Source organism: Haliotis cracherodii, unplaced genomic scaffold (genome assembly GCF_022045235.1).
Source record: "Haliotis cracherodii isolate W230 unplaced genomic scaffold, xgHalCrac1.p SCAF_16, whole genome shotgun sequence".
NCBI lineage: Eukaryota > Metazoa > Mollusca > Gastropoda > Lepetellida > Haliotidae > Haliotis > Haliotis cracherodii.
This window is the reverse complement of record NW_027266271.1, coordinates 22,162,943-22,185,206: the sequence shown is the minus strand read 5'-3', so window position 1 is coordinate 22,185,206 and position 22,264 is coordinate 22,162,943. Positions and strand designations below refer to the sequence as shown.

Here is a 22,264-nt window from a genome sequence, read left to right as displayed (position 1 = left end):
AGCTATTTGACACACAGATTATGTGTGCAGTAGTTGGGATATTTTGGAGGGTGTATGTAATTTCAGACACAAAACGATCTTGTACACAGGTAATCTGGTACACCAAAGACGTATGTAGATGTATATACGTCCGTGGGTACACGAACCAATCTTGAACACCATAAAAAAAAGTAATTTTGTACACAATAAAACATAATAGCCAAATAAGTATGTTTAATCAGATACAATGCAATATATTACTTTTCATTACTATTTCATAGATTATTATTATATTTGAGACATTCACTTCAGAGTTACCTCCCTTGGAAATAAACAACTATAAATAACAAACAACGAATGTTAAAAATGGTAACTGAAATGAGTACGTATCAATTATCAATTAATAAATATAAATGATAAATATCAAAGATTTATAATATTTATTATTTAGAAAGGATATATATTTTTTTTATCTCGACATAATGTATTATTTAGGGGGTTTATTAGGATATATACGGAAATAAAATACTCTTCGTGAACCACTGGCTCAACTTCGAAACTACACTGGGTAATCTATAGCAGCCACTGTCTTATCTTTATTCCATATAACATAATATTGCATAATATATAGATATACCGAAATTGTATCAGTAGTTCAAATATACTCTGAAAAAAACACCCGCAAAAGCAGTAAAATCGTAAATATTATGCACGTGAAACATCACATATCAAAAAGATTATTTACTCGCCAACACAGCTTCAACACAGGAAATACTATCAAATAATATCTCTCAGCGACCTAGGAAGAGTGCCCAGAACAGCTTATTGAAAGTCAAAATATCACAAAGACCTTTCAAAGATATATATTGTTTAATACACATAAGTTAAAATAAGGTTTATTTTAAATGAGGCACATATCAATGTATAATAGCACCCAATCACCATCTTCCAAATATCAATGGACCTGAAGAGTGAAAAAATCAAGTCGCAGTATATAAAAATAGGAAATATACAAAATACATGTACGTGTATTCCAAAAAATATCACAAACGCACGCGCACACGCACGCACACACACACACACCTTGTTATTAAAGGTGGTTCTTAAGCATCTCGTGGAAACGTTATCCAGATTACCAACTTTCGTATTGCTGGAAAATTGCTAAAAGCAGCGTAAAACCATACCCACTTTCATAATATCTGGGGCGGTCGGGTAACCTAGTGTTTAAAGCGTTCGCTCGTCACGCCGAAGACCCGGGTTCGATTCCCGACATGGGTACAATGTGTGAAGCCCATTTCTGGTGTCCCCCGCCGTGATATTGCTGGAATATTGCTAAAAGCGGCGTAAAACCATACTCACTCACTCACTCACTCATAATGACATCAGCCAAAATGGCTTGTACCTCCTGTTCAGGTGAGCTACAACATGTTTAAAAAGCCTATTGGTACATGTTCAGTCCAGCTAATCCCCAGTACACTTAAAACAGATGTGTTTTGAGCTAGGTCTTCTACAAAGTGTCAAATAAAATAAATAAGAAGATGATCTCAATTCAGTTTGCCCTGGAGGAAATAGTCAGACTATCAACTGTAATTCACCATACCTACGACTCAAATCACTCGCTCACTCATTCGCCATTGATATTTTGTTTCGCATAATGACAGTTATGAATCTGTACTGAAGTAATGAATATAAGCCACAAAAACCTCACCATATTCATCAGAAATCTCTGCTAAAAACTGCGTCCATATACGATTCCGACTATACATGAACAGATCTTTAAGAACCACTATCAAATAGTAATGATAGCAAGTGTTCGCGAAAAGGTGAACGTATCCTTCCCCAATGGTTGCGGCACTTGCGGCACCAAGTCATGCGAAGACAAGCTCACTTTTGTTAGTAACTTGTCTGCAGGCCATTGTGTTCACTTTTCAAACACCAGACAACATCTCGCATTTTTGGTTCCATGTGACAACAAATGACACAAAAACAGTTTGATATAATTATTGTTCTACATTATTGGTGCCTCATATATTTGTTGTTTTATCCCCCTACTGACGATTTTCACTGACCGATCTGAAAGTATCTTCTGCCATTCTCGGCAACGAAACAACAATTAAGAATTAAGAGTTACTTCCCTTTGAGATGTTGATGTTTGATTCTTATGATTTATGTCACAGAACTGAAGAACGTTTGAATATATCTTGGGAAAGTTGTATGTTTAAACGGGAGACACGTAGGTCAACATGGTTAATCTTATCACAGAGCACTTGAAATCATTAGTCACTAAAATTATCTTCTTAAAAGAGCTTTTTCAATCCCAAGACATGGCGCCTCAACAAGCACCGCAAATATGAAAGACAGTCCATAGGTGAAGCTCCACGTGCCCAGGAACTCGTAGCTCTAGAAGAAAGATACGTGACATCATGTTACTTCCACACAGACTGGGTGTGGCATATGATTACAAGTTATACATAGAAACATAACCAGAGCGGGGGACATGGGTGGCCCAGTCGTCTAGGGCGCCGTAGGTTGCTATAGATATATGCAATCCGAGGACGGGCCAGAAACTGGCGATCATGGATCCTGGTTAAGATTCTAGGTTTGTCAGTATAACTTCGGGGGCACGGGTGGCCCAGTCGTCTAAGGCGCCGTGATTCGCTGTGCAGAGTTGCGTCCCTTGGGCACGCCAGAAACCTATGATTGTAGGTTCGAATCCCGGTTCGCCCCGATTATGTTTCTAGGTTTGTCAGCACCATACCCGTGCTCGTGGTTTCACCGAAGTGGTAAACGTCTGAGACCTGCATAATTTCGGGCTTTCCTCCCACATTAAGCTGACACGCCGTGAAACAATGTGTGAAGCCCTTTAGTGATATTGCTGGAGTATTGCGAAAAGCAGCGTAAAACCATACTCACTCACTTCCTCCAACATCAACACGCCGTTATATAACTGCGATATTGTTCAAAGCGGCATTAATCACTCACTGTAATTTAAACAATTAAAATAATGTCATGGTAGATGTAGTACAGGTATAGTTAGGTCTGCGCCATGTTACCTTGAAGATTTACCAGTTAAAGTTTGTTTGTTTGTTGTTTAACAACGCACTCAGCCCTATTCCAGCTGTATAACGGCGGTCTGTAAATAGTCAAGTCTGGATCAGACAATCCAGTGATTGACATCATGAGCATCGATCTACGTAATTGGGATCGATGACATGCATCAAACTAGTCAGCGAACCTGACCTGCATCTTACGACAAGCACAGTCGTCATTTACGGCAAAAATGGGTTGCTGAAGAATGAGAACGGCTATTGTGAAGAATGTCCCTTGAAAACACTGTTAGAAATGAAATAACTGTTACGTGTGAAACGTACCAGATGTTCTATGCTGTAGTAGGGGGGTGTCCGCCTGTTGGCCTGGTGGTTAGTCAGAACCATCACGTGGAGGAGGTATGCCCCGTACGTCAGTCTCCCCACGGGGATCCAGGCTTTCCACGACAGTATGGAGTTGACAATACCTGCAAGAATATTCTATATAAGAACATAATTACCAGTCTCCTACTGACTATACGCAGCAGCAGTTGTCGACAGGGGAACAACTCAAGTTGCAATAGACACTTGCTGAAGCAGACTACCATCTATACCCTTGAGCTGTAGAATAGCCAATAGAAGACATTAGTTCCACTCCCCATCCATGTACCACTGCAGCAGAGGTTTATCATCAGGAGACACCCTTACCCCAACATCCACTGCGGCAGAGGTTTATCATCAGGAGACACCCTTACCCCCACATCCACTGCAGCAGAGGTTTATCATCAGGAGACACCCTCATATCTTACCCCCACATCCACTGCAGCAGAGGTTTGTCATCAGGAGACACCCTTACCCCCACATCCGCTGCAGCAGAGGTTTGTCATCAGGAGACACCCTTACCCCCACATCAGCAGTGTTCTAAGCAATGATTACAGTTTGTGTGAGCCTGACTGAGTGTGTGTCATTGTGACCTGGTGTTGTGGATCGATGTTCATGCTTTCAGTCACTTGTTTTCCTGAGTCTTGTTTTATTTAATTGTTTGTTTATTTAACAAACCAACCAACAATGACACACAGTCAGTTAGGCTCACACAAACTGTAACTAATATGGACCTCTTCTGGGTTGTTTTGTTTGTTGTAAAAGCCGTGCTCAGCAATATTCCAGCTATATGACGGCGGTCTATAAATAATGGAGTCTGGACCATATAATCCAGTGATTGACATCATGAGCATCTACGCAAATGGGATACGATGACAGGTATCAACCAAGTCAGCAAGCCTGACCAGCCTGATCCTATTAGTCGCCATCTTTCAACAAGCATAGTCTCCTCTTACGACAAGCATGGGTTGCTGAAGACCAATTCTATCCCGGATGTGCACGGTCTCATCCATGTGAACTCATACCTCCATATCCACTGCAGCAGACAAATATCATCCAGGAGACACATAGAGCCCAGGCAGGTCTGAACAACACCTCATGTGCGAGGAGAGATGAGCGACCCCAGGTGATCTGTCCATCAGTCCACTCGTCGTAAGTGATGTAGGTACATACCAGGCCCACGCCCACAGACAGGATCCACCCCAGGGTCAGCCACGCCTGAAAGACAAAGGATCGGAATACATGTACTATTAAGAGAGCGTTAACATGTAAAACACATTGTCAATTAATCACAATCCTGACAGATATAATCTGTATTCACTTATATATTGACGTAGTATACAGGTGAGGTGAGGTGAAATTGGGTTTAAAGTCGCGTCCAAGATTATTGCACTTATATAGCGACGTGCATGTACGTGTGTGTGTTTGTGTGGCTGCTTGTACTAGTCCGGACTGATGCCGATTTATAGTGCTAGCACACTGAGATACCATGCCGCAGTTTAACATGAATACCCTACTCAGACACAGCATACTGACTCCGAGCACACCAGTCCTTGTTTTAGCCCCTTAATGCCGAGCGCCAGACAGGATGACAACAAGGGTCCTCTTTAGCACCGAAATTCGCTGTGCAGTTACTTTTCTTAGTTGTGCCAGGATCCGCGACTTTCAAATACCATAGTTTTCACCTAGGTCCACTTGCACAAAACGATCTTAGCGCAAAGATTATCTTTACTCCCATACTATAACATAGGCTTACGATAGTCTTAGCACTAAGATCGCTTTGTGCAAGTGGTCCCTGGTTATGAGTTTTAATTTTTAAGCACAATAACCCTGCTCATTGGTTTCACTTGCAGGGGTAAACTTCAACGAAATACCACATTTTGGCTTTACTCACTCTCTTGTTTCAATTAACCATACCTTTGGAATGTTTGCTTTACACTGCGTTTTGTGTAAAATATATCCCAGGGTCATTCCGATAGCGAACACCCCCACTCTGCAATACGGCATGAAGTAGATCTCCGTCGAGAACTGGGCAGAATTGCTGGAGAATTCACGAAAAGAGTCTTTCTTTATAAAGGTGAGTGAGTGAGTTGGGTTTAACGCCGCTTTTAACAGTATTCCAGTTATATCACGGCGTGTCAGCTTAATGTGGGAGGAAAGCCCGAAGTGATGCAGGTCTCAGACGTTTACCACTTCGGTGAAACCCACGAGCACGGGTATGGTGCTGACAAACCTAGAAACATAATCGGGGCGAACCGGGATTCGAACCCACAATCATAGGTTTCTGGCGTGTCCAAGGGACGCGGCGCCTTAGACGACTGGGCCACCCGTGCCACCCTCTTTATAAAGGAGAGCTTTGTATTCTTTGCCTTACAGCAAATCTTCAGCACAAGCACGAATTGGCATCAAATATTCATCAACAGTCATCGGTCATTCCTGTCCAGTTATTGGGTATTTGCAAAAGCATTGGTCATTCAACAAAGATAAGTTTGAAAATATTGCTCGTTTCGTTAAACCTGAAATGTACAGAAGTAAAAAGTTCGAAAATCAATTTGAAAATTATTTGATGATGTTTACAGTGCCAGCCTATCGTATTGCATTGTGTAAATTCCGTTATTCTAATCATTAACTATTAAATGAAGAAGGGAGATAGATGCTTTTAGTCCGTAATGAAAGATTATGTCCATTTTGTATCGTTCCAATTTTTTAGTCATTTCTATCACTTCTGTATGGAATGTGCATTCTACAATGACCTACGTAACGACCTTAATCCTAGGTATTATGTTGTTGCTCCGAATAGCACGAAGTTTAAACAATGAACTAGCACACTAACTGCGCTCGCAAATTCTAAACCTCATCTGTGACAACTTACACGACTGCCGAGCCTTTGACGAAGTATTCCAAATACGAATAAGAGATGATGTGTGTTGCGATGAGGACAAGGATGACGAGGAAGCCGATGAACGGCCAGCTGGAACACAATGCAGGAAATCAGACGTGTCTCATGGAGGAGTTAGGACGCTGTTACCAGCAGGTGTTCAAAACATGCTTCTGAATTTCGTCAAGCCTTTCGAAAACATCGGACTTAGTGATAAAATGAGGTTTGTTCAGTTACCTTATTGTCGAACCGTTCTGGAGTATTAACCTGACTATGTAACCAGGTTGTTTCAATACCTTCGCTGCAAGATTGTGGGTGCGGCGTTAAATAATAATCACTCACTCATTCAGTTACACCTTCTAATCAAAACGTTATGGAGCATCGTTGATCATAAATTACAACGGTAGGACTTGATATCATCTCGGAAACATTTTCCTAAAAAACAGATGGAAACCATTCCACACGTGTTCACGATTGGGAGACATTCACTGAGGTACTCTGATATATAACATCACGACCCAAATGCAGAAATAGCAACAAAAGATGACACAAATATGGACAGTGTGGCACGATGGAACAAATGTGATACGTTTGGCATGATGGATCAAAATGTGGTCAGTTTGCATGGGACTGTTTTAGACCCCACGGACCTACCCACAAGCCAGGGGGACGAGAGCCAGGGGCGCAATCCAGTAGAACTGCATGTCATTTGCCAGAAACCAGGACTGGCCCAAACACTGAAATGGAAACGATGTCAGTGTGATTGTTTGTTTGTTGTTTAACGCCGCACTCCTACTCCGCAATATTCCAGCTATATGACGGGGTTTGTTAATAATCGAGTTTGGACCAGGCATATCCAGTTATTGACACCATGAGCATCGATGTACACAATTGGTATATACCACGACATGCATCAACAAAGTCAGCGAATCTGACCACCCGATCCCGTTAGTCGCCTCTTACGACAAGCATGGGTTTCTGAAGACCAGTTCTAACCCAATCTTCACGGGACACGATGTCAGTGTTAACAATTGAAGTATTCCCTGTCATAACTGATAATGGCCAAAACTGATAACACAATAATGTCCAATTTCTTATTTCTCATTCAGTTTCATGCATTTCAATCAACACATGAATGGTGACAGCGTCTGTCAGATTGATAATTATAAGACAATAGGATTAACTTGAACAACTGTTGTACCAAATAGGCGCCAGGATAATTGAAAGAGTGAGTGAGTTGGGTTTAATACCTCTTTGGACAGTATTTCAGTAATATCACCGTGTGCCAACTTCCCATCGAGGAAAACCCATTCAGGTTGCAGACATTTTGATAAACCCTACACTCGGATATGGTGCAGACAAACCAACAATCATAAGTTTAGCGAATTTGGATTACGAACCAACGATCATCGGATCCTGGCATGCCTAAGGGACGCAACTCTGTCAGCGAATTTCGTGTATTTGACGACTTGGCCATTCGTGCCCCTGATTTCGATCATATTGGGAGGAAAGAGCAACAAAATGTTTCAGTTGAGAAAGTCAGCACTTACAATTTCTGTTGGTGAGGATTTGTAGACATTGTTGATGTAGAGTAGATTGATCCACCAGTTCCGCCGGCAGTTCTCCCGGTCCGGGAGTGGTGTTGCCAAGGGCCCGTCTCTGAAGTAGCCGCTTATACACACATAGAACATGATCACCATCATGTACAGGGGCGTCAGCCTGGGGAGGGAATGAGTGGGTCAGGGAACAGATCAACACACCTTACATTGAGACACACCCAAGCACCCACCTTACAACCTAACTGTGAAAATAATTTTAACAATTTCAGAACAGAGATATGACGATTAAACTTGTAATTTATTAACTGGATCTGTATACCCAACCCCCCATCCACCTCGCTCATTCACAAACGCGTTTTTAACCGCTTCCTCGGACACTTCGTGAATCACTTTATGAAAATAGTCATCAGTACTAGTCATCAACTCAGGGGTAATCGAGACAAGAATCAGTCTAGATAGCTCATGATAAATGTGACGCATAGACAACCAGCGACCTTCTTCTCACGTTTTATACATACAATCCTGTGAAATATAACGTGTGTGCGCATCTGCTTCTTCCTCAAATAAATGACGTCGGGCATTTTCGGAAGTGACGTCACTGCCTCTGTTATAACTAACGATACTTAGCACAGGATTTCTCTCGTTTATTTGTGATTTGATTAGCCGGCTATTTTTAGCGTCGTGTCATTCGAATCCAACTCAAAACGTAGCTATATATAGCGATGTGGTCCGAGGTATTTATCGAAAAAGATAAGCGATGTTAAACACAGTAACCAAAAAATATGACGTCGGCAAGTAGGCTACAGTTTCACATATCACTCAAGAGTCGAACCACGTCCACTCTGTGACGGGAGAACACGTTACCTACTGAGCAACATGCTGCCGCGAAAGAGTAAGTGGGGTTAACGCCGTTTCATCAGTATTCCAGTTATATCACGGCGTGTCAGATTGATATGGGAGGAAAGCCCGAGGCAATGCATGTCTCGGACGTTTACCACTTCGGTGAAACCCGCGAGAACGGTATGGTGCTGACAAACCAAGAAACATAACTGGGGCGAAACGGGATTCGAACCCGTTGTGAAACAGAGAGAGAAAGTAATATATCGACAAAGAAGCCACACTTGTACATACGTCTGCAGGGTACATCTTACCGTAGGAACCTGTGAACGTAGTACAGAACCATCTGGCGCGCTGTCAATTTGCCGTTCTTCTCTTTCTCTCTCAGAAACAACACCGCCACCAAACAACCGCTAGAATGTAAATAGAAACTATCACAAACACAACAATGTTAGAACATAGGCTACTGACATACATTGTGAGAAGTGAGTAAATTATGTGAATTCACGATGCAATTTAGAAAGTGGTCAAATGTAACAAATGTTTTATTTAAGATTACACTCTCTTTGTACAGTACACATTCTAGTTCTTTTGGGGTGAGTCCCATTCGTGATTCGAACCCACACTGCCAGAGTGAGGCACCTAATCCCCAGCACACAAAGTCAGCGATCTAACCCACTCAGACACCGAGGCTACCACAAAACGAAAGTTCGACAACTGGTCGTCTAGATCACGTACTTTGTGTACCCCTCTGACAAGTTTAAATTGGCACGGCTCCCACGACCGAAAGCTATGATTACACGATGCCATATTAGAAAGTGGTCAAATGTAACAAATGTTATATTTAGGATTACACGCTCCATAATTCTACAGTACATATTCTAGTATTGTTTTGATTGAGTCCTACCCGGGATTCGAACCCACATTCTCAGGGTGTATTCATAGCTTGAACCTAAATATAACATTTTTTCCATGTGTGCATTATGATTACCCTTAACATGAAGTGTAAAATAATTTTCGAAGAGTGTGTATCATAATAATATTGGAACACAAACATGTTCACACAAAAAAGATCAAACAAGTGATATTGGTCTTTGTCTTGTCTTGAACAAACGGTCAAGAAATTACATCCGAATATGTCCAGAATGAAGAACAGGAGAGGTTCAATATATTGCAACCTGCCCAATGCTGTAGTAAATTATAACATGTGATTAAGGTATAGTCGGTATCGTTCAACGGGTTTCTTTTGATTATGGACCTGGTTTTGTTGCTTCTTTTTTACTAAGAGTTCTACTTTCCTCACCTCATCACAAAGAACGTGTCTACTGCGACGGTGCCATTCGTGACAGCCTGCATGGTAAAACTGCTCAGATCCTTGAAGCCGTCGACAGGATTAATGGCTGTAGAATAAAATACGTCATGTATACATTCTATCCGTTGCATGGACGCGTATTGGTATTTAAGCTACGTCTGTGTTGCAGGTTTACCACTTTGGGGAAACCCAAGAGTACAAGCATGGTGCTGACAAACATAATCAGGGGAGTCTGAGATTCGAACAACGACCCCATGTTTTTAGCACGCCCAGGGGACGCAACTCAGATCAAGACTGTGTGGCCAAGGATTACCAACTTACTCGAGCTTAAACATATTAAGACTGTGTGGCCAAAAATGACCAACTTACCAGAGGTTACATAGATGAAGACTGTGGCCAAGGATGACCAACTGTCCCGAGCTTAAACATATTAAGACTGTGTGGCCAAGGATTACCAACTTACCAGAGCTTAAACAAATCAAGACTGTGCGGCCAAGGATTACCAACTTACCAGAGCTTAAACAGATCAAAACGTTGTGGCCAAGAATTACCATCTTACCAGACGTTAAACAGATCAAGACTGTGTGGCCAAGGATTACCAACTTACCAGAGCTTAAACAAATCAAGACTGTGTGGCCAAGGATTACCATCTTACCAGACGTTAAACAAATCAAGACTGTGTGGCCAAGGATTACCAACTTACCAGAGCTTAAACAAATCAAGACTGTGTGGCCAAGGATTACCAACTTACCAGAGCTTAAACAGATCAAAACGTTGTGGCCAAGAATTACCAACTTACCAGACGTTAAACAGTTCAAGACGGCGTGGCCAAGGTTTACCAACTCACCAGAGCTTAAACACTTCAAGACGGCGTGGCCAAGGATTACCAACTCACCAGAGCTTAAACATTTCAAGACGTCGTGGCCAAGGATTACCAACTTACCAGACGTTAAACAGTTCAAGACGGCGTGGCCAAGGATTACCAACTCACCAGAGCTTAAACATTTCAAGACGGCGTGGCCAAGGATTACCAACTCACCAGAGCTTAAACATTTCAAGACGGCGTGGCCAAGGATTACCAACTTACCAGACGTTAAACAGTTCAAAACGGCGCGGCCAAGGATTACCAACTCACCAGAGCTTAAACATTTCAAGACGGCGTGGCCAAGGATTACCAACTCATCAGAGCTTAAACATTTCAAGACGGCGTGGCCAAGGATTACCAACTTACCAGACGTTAAACAGTTCAAGACGGCGTGGCCAAGGATTACCAACTTACCAGACGTTAAACAGATCAAGACTGTGTGACCAAGGTTTACCAACTTACCAGACGTTAAACAGATCAAGACAGTGTGACCAAGGATTACCAACTTACCAGGCGTTAAACAGATCAAGACAGTGTGACCAAGGATTACCAACTCACCAGAGGTTAAACAGATCAAGACAGTGTGACCAAGGATTACCAACTTACCAGAGGTTAAACAGATCAAGACAGTGTGACCAAGGATTACCCAGGCCATGCTGAGCACCCTCACTCCGTGGAGGCACGACAGGTCAGAGGCACTTGAGTTGACACTCAACAGCTTCTCCGTATTCCTGGTGATGGAGAAGGCCAGGAGTAGCTGCTTTCCAATGCCTGAAATGTAGCAGTCGACATAATTTCGAATTTATGACGTCAAACCAATTCCTGTTGGAGGGGAAACAATCTTAAACAGAACAGAAAACAATGTGATTATACATATGTTGAAACTCATTTCATTTTGACTCGACTTGAGACCAATATAAACAGGATCCATGGTCCAAATGCCTTTGAAATTCGAATCAGATCTCTGTGGCCTTGAAACCCTTGAACCCATTGGCAAACGGTCAGCTCACAGACCAATAGTGTGTAGAAACGGAAATTTAAAAGACAATCGAAGTACTTACTCTCTTTCGGCTTGGCAAACAGTTCTCTTGACTCTTTCGTGTCATAAAGGCTCTGTCCGTCTACCATACTGTTGCGCTTCCGATCCATAGAGAGTTCGTTGTCGTGGTTCGAAACAGAGCCATCAACAGAGACGGGTTGGTTCACGTATTTGCCGCTGATGACGTCATTATGTTGTTTGTCTCTGTTTGCTGACGTGATGATGTCATATAATGTACCAACTATGGCCACCAGGACGAACACAGATGATATGATACTGAAAAACATATACTTGATTATGTTACAAATGTTATATTTGGGATAACACTTTCTTAGTAAAGTAATGTTTCTAGTTCTTTGGGGGGTTGAGTCCCATCCGGTCAGCGATCTAACCCTCAGCCACCGAGGGTTCCACAAGAATGAAAGTCCAACAACTGGTAGTTGTGGAAGCCTCGGTGGCCGAGTGGGTTAGATCGCTGACGTTGTGTGCTTACGACTAGGTGCGTCACTCTGTGAGTGTGGGTTAGAATCCCGGATGGGACCACACCCCAAAAAGGTCTAGAATCTGCACTTTACTAAGAAAGTGTTATCCCAAATATAACAAATGTTACATTTGACCACTTTCTAAACGGCATTGTGTATTGACTTGATTACGTTGACTGAATATACTGAATAAACAAGGGGAGGTGAAACGGCAATTAACGTCATCTTTAAGATTATTGCACTTAATCTATAGCGACATCAACGTGTGTGTGCTTGTACGAGTTCAGACTTTTGCCGGTTTTATAGTGCTAGCCCTACGAGACACCATGCCGCAGTGTAACATGGATATCCCATTTCGAGCCCCCCGGTCCTTGTATTTTCCCAGGCAGGGTAACAACAAGTACCATATTTTAACGTCTTGTGGTATGATGCGGCCGGGGATCGAACCACCGACCAGCAACCCTCCTGTCAGATGCTCTATCCACTAGACCACAGATGCCGATGTCCATGACATGAACACATATTTGGATTTGCAACAAATGTTCTCTTTAGTATATTTGAATATTACATAGGCTATGTGCAATGGAGACAATGGTGGCCCGCTCATCAAAAACCCTGCAAGTCTCTGTGAAGAATTGTATCCCTCAGTCGCGTGCAAGAGTGAGTGAGTCTGGTTCTACTCCGCTTTTAGCAATATTCCAGCAATATCACGGCGGGGGACACCAGAAATGGGCTTCACACATTGTACCCATGTCGGGATTCCAATCCGGATCTTCGGCGTGACGAGCGAACGCTTTAACCACTGGGCTACCCGACCGCCCCTAGTCGCGTGCAAGGAACTTATGATAGTAGGTTCGAATACCGCTTCGCCCTGATTATGTTATGTTGCAACCCCCTTTTGATACGCCTGATGCCGAGCACCTTATAATGGTATCACAGATACGGCAGGGTAGTACGTTTGATGCCATGAATTGTTCATTTCATATGGGGATGCCAACATTTCAATGCTGAAATATATTTTTCGTCTTCTTTATTTGCAAACATTAACAAATCAATGAAACATTTAGTCAGTTGCGGGTCCAAACTGGCGGGGTAATGGAGGGTGTGTGGGGGTGGGGGTTTCACACCTCTTTTAATATAAACAAAAACATTATACCTACCATGAAAACATGTTGAGAATGTAAATTTATATAACCTTTACTTATCGTGTTTGTGACTTTGGGGTGGATCGCCACCACCACCACAAATACAGCTCAAATCGGCGTTAAACAACACTCACTCACAGGCTGTCTATGCTATACATAATAAGCCATCAACAAGTTATACTCACACCCCAACGATGCCACTGATGTCGTTGCCGAGGTCTTTGTCGTGTCGACAGTTCAGGCTAAGCACAGTCATATTGAGATCCCGGAGTGGCACTTAAATACACGGAAATTTGCAATTTGATTGTTTTATAGCTTTTTTGAAATTATTTGGTAATATCCCTTAAATAGAACAGTACTCAGATAGCAAAATTTAAAACATGTTCTACACTTCAAATTCACAATAATTTCGTAAATTCGGTCAATACATTCTATTTATAACTGCCGGACAAAAGAAAGTATACAACCAAGTTTGATGGTCATTCGATAGTGATGGTATCATAGCTCTTGACCTTACGTGTGCTGTGTTTCGGACGCTGTTTTCAGCCTGGTCGTGTTTTGATAAAGTTTATGATTTTTTGGATAAATCCAATTTTCAAGTGTATGCTCTCTATTTTACCGGGGGGCACGGGTGGCCCAGTCGTCTAAGGCGCCATGGTTCGCTGTGCAGAGTTGCGTCCCTTGGCACGCCTGAAACCCAAGCTCCTTCCCAGCGCGTGACACCTTCGTTACACTCTCGGTAACATCGCTGCCACCAGTGTGGGCGCGGCCATTACAAGAATCTTGAAATTTGCCCTCTAACCCCATATGTAGTAACGTTTATAATTTTGTTTATGTCTTTGTGAATGCCATCATATTTCAATTTGAAAAGGTTTACGACTGACCATGTTTTCCAGATGAATTTACTTTGTTGTTTTGATAATCAGATTGGTTCGAGATTGCAGACTAACGGAAAATCAACCAACTTCTGTCTTACCTTCTTACTATATCAATAACACGATAGTTTTAATGAAAAAGAAATTCAAATTGACAAACGAAAAATGTAATTTAGCAGCGATAAGTGTATTTGGCGTCACGACAGTCGTCACTTGTTTGTAAACATAACGGTCATTCGGTTGCGAGTTCAACTCCAGGCATGGTTGTGGTCACATATTCACAGTGGGGAGTTTTGACTGGTGGCAGCGATAGTATAGAGAGCTCCGGGAACGTACTATCGCTGTGAGGAGCTTGGCCTGAAACCTATGATTGTGGGTTCGAATCCCGGTTCGCCCTGATTATGTTTCTAGGTTTATCAGCACCATACCCGTGCTCGTGGGTTTCACCAAAGTGGTAAACGTCTGAGACCTGCATCACTTCGGGCTTTCCTCCCACATTAAGCTGACACGCCGCGATATAACTGGAATAATGTTAAAAGCGGCGTTAAACCCAACTCACTCACTCACTCACTATTTTACCTGCACTTTATAATGTAGAAACAGATACGTTGAATCATAACCTGTCAAATGTTTAGCTGAAGTTATATTAAATGAAACGTTTCACATAAATATGTTTCGTTTTCTTTAACCTACCAAGTTCAAGGTTAACGATTTACAACTAAACTGCTGTACGTGTTCGCTTTATCATACACTACACCATTTAAAAAAAAAATAAGTTCTGTCACGATGTTCAGATTTCGATATCGTCTTTTTTACAAATCTTTATCAAACGTATTTTTGTAATTAATCTTGGAGAGGGGAACTCGGTAACAAATATTACTAACATGAGAGATCCGAAGACAGTCCCTGGCTGGTCGCAAGAGACGACTTAAGGGACAGATGGTCATTCTCGCTGACTTGTTTTATTGCATGCCATCGTATCTCAAAAGTTCGGTCTCGTGGTGTACAAGCCAGTTCGTCCCGTGAAGATCTGGGTTAGAACAGGTCTTCAGCAACCCATGCTTGCCGTAAGAGGCGACTATGCTTGTCGTCAGAGGCGACTAACTGGGTCGGGTGGTCAGGCTCGCTGACTTAGTTGATGCATGTCATCATATCTATCTGCGTAGACAGATGTTCACGATATCAATCACTGGGTTGCCTGGTCTTGAATCCATTATGTACAGACAGCCGTCGTATTGCTATATATTGCTGAGTGCAGCATTAAACAACAAACACACAAATACTCACGCGAGTTGAGGACTTGCTCCATGTCCTGTTCACTGCATGACTTGGGGACACACATGTGCCACTGGAAACTAGGCACTGAGCCTTCCAACAGACGCTGCAGAGACACAGGGAGAGACAGGTGTCATGGTTACGTTCTCTGGCGGGGGATACGGCATTTTACGAGCCGAGCTGGCTTGTAATTTGTTTTGGTTGTTTGTTGTTTAACGCCGCACTCGGCAATATTACTGCCATATGACGGCGGTCTGTAAATAATCGAGTCTGGACAGACAATCCAGTGATTGATATCATGAGCATCTATCTTCATGATTGGGATACGATGACATGCATCAATCAAGTCAGCGAGCCTGACCACCCGATCCCGTTAGTCTCTTACGACTAGCATAGTCGCCTCTTACGGCAAGCATGAGTTGCTGAACGTTGTTTTACGCCACAGTCAGTAATGTTACATCACCGTGGCCTGTAAATAATCAAATCTTAGCAAGGCAAACTGTAACAAAGGACGACTGCATGAAGAACAATCAAGGTACGATGACACAGTGCAGTCGCCCACGTCCTGCATTGTAACCAGCGAATTCCCTTTAACAAGGCGTCTGTGGCATGCGTGGGGTATGTGAAGCCTTTACTGACCCGGTATCCTCACGCGCAAGGTGAGGTGAGGTGAAATGTGGTTTAACGTCGCGTCTAAGATTATTGCACTTATATAGCGACGTGCATGCACGTGTGTGTGTGTGCGTGGCTGCTTGTACTAGTCCGGACTTATGCTGATTTATAGTGCTAGCACACTGAGATACATGTCGCAGTTTAACATGAATACCCTACTCAGACACAGTATACTGACTCCGAGCTGACCAGTCCTTGTTTAGCCCCTTAATGCCGAGCGCCAGACAGGGTAACAAGTACCATCATTTAACGTCTTTTGGTATGACGCGGCCTGGGATCGAACCCCGGACCTTCCGCTCTCCGGGCGGACGCTCTACCACTAGACCACAGAGGCGATCTTCACACGAAAGAAACCCAAGGTCTTAATCCCTAATGTATAATTACACCAGTAATACCCACTTGTAGCTCTGCATAAACAAATGGACACCACACTTTACGGTCTGTATTGAGATATTTACCCCAGTGATGGGGTTATTGAAGATGTCTGTGATGCTGCTTGGCAATGTGATGATGGCAAGGCAATGGTTGCCCTCGATGGTGTTGCTGTCATTTCCGTCAACCGCACCCCTGACTTCAAGACATTCGTCAAAGTTGCCGTACATCTGGAGGTTACCTTTCAGGAGCCCCGGACCAGGCTTCCCCGTCGCATCAGCCACTGCGAGGAATAATAACAGCATGTCAGTACTTGAAACTGCTAAACGATCAGTGGTTTAAAATGTCCATAAAAACCTGAGAGATTATTTTCAGTCAGTGTTTCAAGACATACATAGCTATAGGAGACAGACATTTTTGGGGGGGATCCACAGCATACTGGTTTTCAGAACATCCAGCATGCCATGAGAGAGAGAGGGGGGGGGGGGGGGGGGAAGCGAGAGAGGGAGTAATGTTACATATATGTTTCATACCTTTACTAATGATACATATATTATTTCATACCTTTACTAACGATATATATATGTTTCATACCTTTACTAATGATAGATATATTATTTCATACCTTCCTTAATGATACATATATGTTTCACACCTTTACTAATGATACATATATTATTTCATACCTTCACTAATGATACATAGATGTTTCATACCCTAAATAATGATACATATGTTTCATACCTTCATTAATGATACATATATTATTTCATACCTTCACTAATGATACATATATAGTTCATACCTTTACTAATGATACATATATTATTTCATACCTTTACTAACGATACATATATATTTCATACCTTTACTAATGATACATATATTATTTCATACTTTCACTAATGATACATATATATTTCATAACTTTACTATTGATACATATATTATTTCATACCTTTACTAATGATACATATATCATTTCATACCTTTACTAATGATACATATATTATTTCATACCTTCACTAATGATACATATATTATTTCATACCATTACTAATGATATATATATATTTCATACCTTTACTAATGATACATATATCATTTCATACCTTTACTAATGATACATATATCATTTCATACCTTCACTAATGATACTTATATTATTTCATACCTTTACTAATGATACATATATTATTTTATACCGTTTCTAATGATACATATATCATTTTATACCGTTACTAATGATACATATATTATTTCGTTCATTTCAGAAACTCTGAGACACCTCTGTAGTCGTCACCCAGCAGTGACCGTATTTGTATGCAACAAGGACAACCCCAGACAACAATCAATCTCAATTATCTGCCGAAACAGATAACAATGGGAGTATACGGCAACATAAAACAGATAACAATGGGAGTAAACGGAAAATAAAACAGATAACAATGGGAGTATACGGCAACATAAAACAGATAACAATGGGAGTAAACGGAAAATAAAACAGATAACAATGGGAGTATACGGCAACATAAAACAGATAACAATGGGAGTAAACGGAAAATAAAACAGATAACGATGGGAGTAAACGGAAAATAAAACAGATAACAATGGGAGTATACGGCAACATAAAACAGATAACAATGGGAGTAAACGGCAAAATAAAACAGATAACAATGGGAGTAAACGGCAAAATAAAACAGATAACGATGGGAGTAAACGGCAAAATAAACCAGATAACAATGGGAGTAAACGGCAAAATAAAACAGATAACAATGGGAGTAATAGGCAAAATAAAACAAATAACGATGGGAGTAAACGGCAAAAATGTGATGAAAATTATATGAATGGATCACTGAAAAACGAGGTGTTCGTGAAAAGGGTAAGCGTGTTTACCTGCTCCATCGGTAGCACCAGACACAATTCACATACAAAACTATTACGATGAAAAGCGACAATAACTATTTCAATAAGGATAACAAATCTCCACTTAAAGCAGTGTCCACTGTACGATTCCGACTTTATCATAAGCAAATTAATCTGTATGGTACTGACACCTGGTGTTGACACGCTTGAACATTTACCCACTTTGTAATGCCCACCAGGTCTTGTTCTTCAGAGCGGTTAAATATTCAGCCAAGTCTGCCATACACTGTATTCCAGGATCTCCAGGATTCCTCTCAACTGATCCTGTCAACATATCCGGAATCATCTTCCCCAAAATGTTCTCCAAATTTGAAAAAGTCTGCAGGAGTTCAGCTCCAAGAAGAGGGTTCTTCTGGACCTGCTGAAGGAACTGGTTCTGTCCATGACTCTGTCCCCCAGTGAGTAATGCCAGTATGGAGTCGGTGTAGCTGTGAGCTGTGTGTTGGGGGTTAGCACTGTGTGTGATGTTGCCAACCAAGTTACCGAGGTCATCACCGCCAGTAGAGTAGTTGTGGACGTTGCCTTGACTAGTGGCAGCAATGGACATGAGGACAGTTCCAAGAAAAAAGCAACGTGCGCCCTGTTGACATGGATACATATCTGCTAGCTGCCCTGAAACGGCAATATTAACCTTAGTTTAACAAAATGATAGACTAACAATTAGTCTCTGAAAAAATGTTCAAAGAAGTTTATTGTATTGCTAAATTACCTAATGATATATCAAATACAATGAAGCCAAGGGAATATCTTTTTCTTAAGGATGATTCTGAGGAAACAATCGAGACAAGTTTGGGGATATTTTAGATAATTTTGTGTTCTTTGTGTATCAGGCGCCGCAATTCGCTGTGCAGGGTTGCGTCCCTTGGGCCTGCCAGAAACCATTAATTGCGGGTTCGATTCCCGGTTGACACCGATTATGTTTCTAGGTTTAGTGGTTCAATACCGTGCTCGTGAGTTTTACCAAAGTGGTAAACGGCTGAGACCTGCATAACTTAAGGTTTTCCTCCAACATGAAGTTGACACGCCGCATATAACTGGAATACAGTTCAAAGTAGCGTTAAACCCAACTCACTCACTCGCAGGTGTACGGACTTATATTGCCTTCATACAGCCCCTGAAACAAACATATCTGCAACTCCCAAGCAAGTCTGTAATAAGTCTGTCCAGATTCAGCAGTTTCTGGAAATCGAGAGATTTTCTTGGCTCCATTCAATTATATATCAAAAGGTGGGGTTTTTAAAATCTTAAAACGTTTTGTTTATAATTTCAGAGACATTTCTGACAGGACTTGTAAATAGGGCGTTACAACATTCGGCACTTGCTGGCAGCGGAACAGATGGAATCTGATGGCTATCTCGTCTATCAATACGAGGCTTCTTGGTATCCCAGTGCTTTGCCTGTGGCTAAAAATAACCAGCAACTGCATGATATACTTTGTTCTGCCTCAACTGCCCCACTAGAGCATATTCTTTTTCTGTCATTCATATTTGCAATCTTTTTTATATGAAGATTTAAACACCAAACTAGCAGTTGATATTCATGCGCGGATCCAGAGGGGTGTGGTTTGTGTTGTGTTCACTGTAATCATTACAAGACCATCTTTTCTTACAGTTGTAGGAGAGATATGTTGAGCGCCCTCGAGGGGCGGTCCGGTAGCCTAGTGGCTAAAGCGTTCGCTCGTCACGCCAAAGACCCAGGTTGGATTCCCCACACGTGTACAATGTGTGAAGCCCATTTCTGTCGTGCCCCGCCGTGATATTGCTAGAACATTGCTGAAAGCGGCGTAAAAACAAACTCACTCAATCCTGTTCCCTCAGGCTCTTGTATGGCTCATTGTTGAAGTGAACATATACTTAAACATGTACATCTTGAGAAATGCATTTATGATCCAAAACTGGCTTCCACAGGAGATATCGCTTGGATTAGATCAAGCGATATCAGTGAAATTACATCACAATGCTTTGCAGACCATTGTCACGTCACCGGTTACCATGACGTCACAATCAAATGACATCACTAATGGCTCTGCTACTGAAGCTGTTGGCAGTACTTTTTACAATGAAAACACTTCTAATTACTGTCTACAAATTGAAAAAGTTGGAAGAATGATGTTGGATGATAAATAAAATCTCACCCTCGTGTCTTTTGATATCAAATATATGAACTCGTTGATATATTTGATATCAAAAGACACTCGGGTGAGAATCTCTATGTAAACATAGATAGATGGATGGATGGATGGGTGGATGGATGGATGGGTGGGTGGATGGATGGGGGATGGATGGATGGATGGGTGGGTGGATGGATGGGTGGATGGATAGATATTGTGTACACAGTCACGTTTTCTGTTTCTAGGTGATGCTTGAGCGACGGAGATACTTGAGTCTACAGTGGGCCACACTGAGCAATAAGGCCATACAGAACATGCCCATAGATATAAGGTAGCATACCTTTTAGATATGGGTTCGAGTTAGGTGATTTTATTTTTCTGAAAAGTGTTTTAAATCTTCTTGGCGAGAACGCAAATATGATAAACATTTCAAGTGAAAACCTAGGGTACCAGAAACGAAAGAGTATTTCTATTTATTTCCGAAACCCACGTTCCTAAGAAGTACTGTTAGAACCATCACACCTTTCACTGTATACACGAGCCACTGTACGGGGAGGAGAGGCCTCGAGCTGTATGGAAACAAGAGTATGGCTGCTTTGTTCCTGTGAGCGCCATATCCAGAACCCGCCTTGCTGGAGTAAGCTGACCCCATGGCTGACCTTATCGATGCACCCCAGACCCACATCTCCTCACCTGTCAAAATACACATACGGGCCCTTGTCTGGCTTGGATCATTTTCCACAACAGGGCCTGCAGTCCAACTAAAAACACGCTGGCTTGAACAGTTTATGCAGTTTTTCACCTAAGTTGATAGAGTTCGTCAACATATACAGTCGACACTGCTTCACGGGGTCTAAATACCAACATGCATGATATACTGTGTGGTGTCATCGTTTCAGCATACGATTTGAACCAGACGAATCGTTGTAACACTATTTCGCTCGTGCCCCTCCCCAAATACATAAAAACATTTGTTCATGCCCCCCACCCACCCCCCACCCACCCCCCACCCACCCCCAGAGATTATGACTCTAGTATGACCTTATGTACCAGTATGACCTAATGTACCCAGTACAGCACACACGTATCGCCGAACCGTCGTCATGTAGCGGGAATACTATGGAGCGCGGAGTTGAACAATAGCAATGAAACGTATCGTCGACGCAGGTTATTCGTCACTCAGTTCACAGGTCTTCTCTACATATATGTCGTGGAGCAAAATGGTAGTAGTAGAATACGCAAAACAAAATTTTACAGTATCCTACCTTTATGAAGCCGGTCGTGAACTTCCGTCTGTATCGCTTGGCGTAGCTTCAAATGAAAGCACCGGGGTCCGACTTTATCAGCCGGTAAGTGGGGCAGCGGGCGTACGTGGTTTCACGTTTATATCTACAAGTTGGCTGCCTCGGTGATAAAAGCACGTTCATTGCACAACGACGCGCAATGTCTTATCAAAGGCCTAGAAACACGCTGACATGGGTGTTTCAATGCCTTGTTTCTGTCACTGGTATAATAGGTATTTCTTATGGTG

At 42.1% G+C, this 22,264-nt stretch overlaps 1 protein-coding gene across 1 annotated transcript; it reads right to left on the bottom strand.

The window, feature by feature from the left end:
* Positions 1–1,849: 1,849 nt before the first annotated feature.
* Positions 1,850–22,058, bottom strand: LOC139463475 (nose resistant to fluoxetine protein 6-like). Its single transcript, XM_071244747.1, has 16 exons — positions 21,999–22,058; positions 18,786–19,235; positions 16,784–16,980; positions 15,666–15,759; positions 13,689–13,779; positions 11,899–12,152; positions 11,444–11,608; positions 9,964–10,060; positions 8,975–9,073; positions 7,815–7,983; positions 6,919–7,001; positions 6,259–6,357; positions 5,304–5,427; positions 4,412–4,604; positions 3,351–3,493; positions 1,850–2,379 (listed from the first exon to the last, which is right to left on the bottom strand). The coding sequence occupies exons 2-16, from the start codon at positions 19,219–19,221 to the stop codon at positions 2,269–2,271; spliced, it is 2,355 nt and encodes a 784-aa protein (XP_071100848.1). The 5' UTR covers positions 19,222–19,235; positions 21,999–22,058; the 3' UTR covers positions 1,850–2,268.
* Positions 22,059–22,264: the final 206 nt, after the last annotated feature.

What these genes read in the sequence shown, in the direction of transcription:
- LOC139463475 (XM_071244747.1), bottom strand. Translation starts at nt 19,221, where the DNA reads ATGTATCCATGTCAACAGGGCGCACGTTGCTTTTTTCTTGGAACTGTC. An exon ending in CTTGATCTGTTTAACCTCTG is followed by an intron (nt 10,061 to 11,443) that starts GTAAGTTGGTAA and finishes TTTATTCTACAG; the next exon opens with CCATTAATCCTGTCGACGGC. An exon ending in ACTACAGCATAGAACATCTG is followed by an intron (nt 2,380 to 3,350) that starts GTACGTTTCACA and finishes TCTTTCTTCTAG; the next exon opens with AGCTACGAGTTCCTGGGCAC.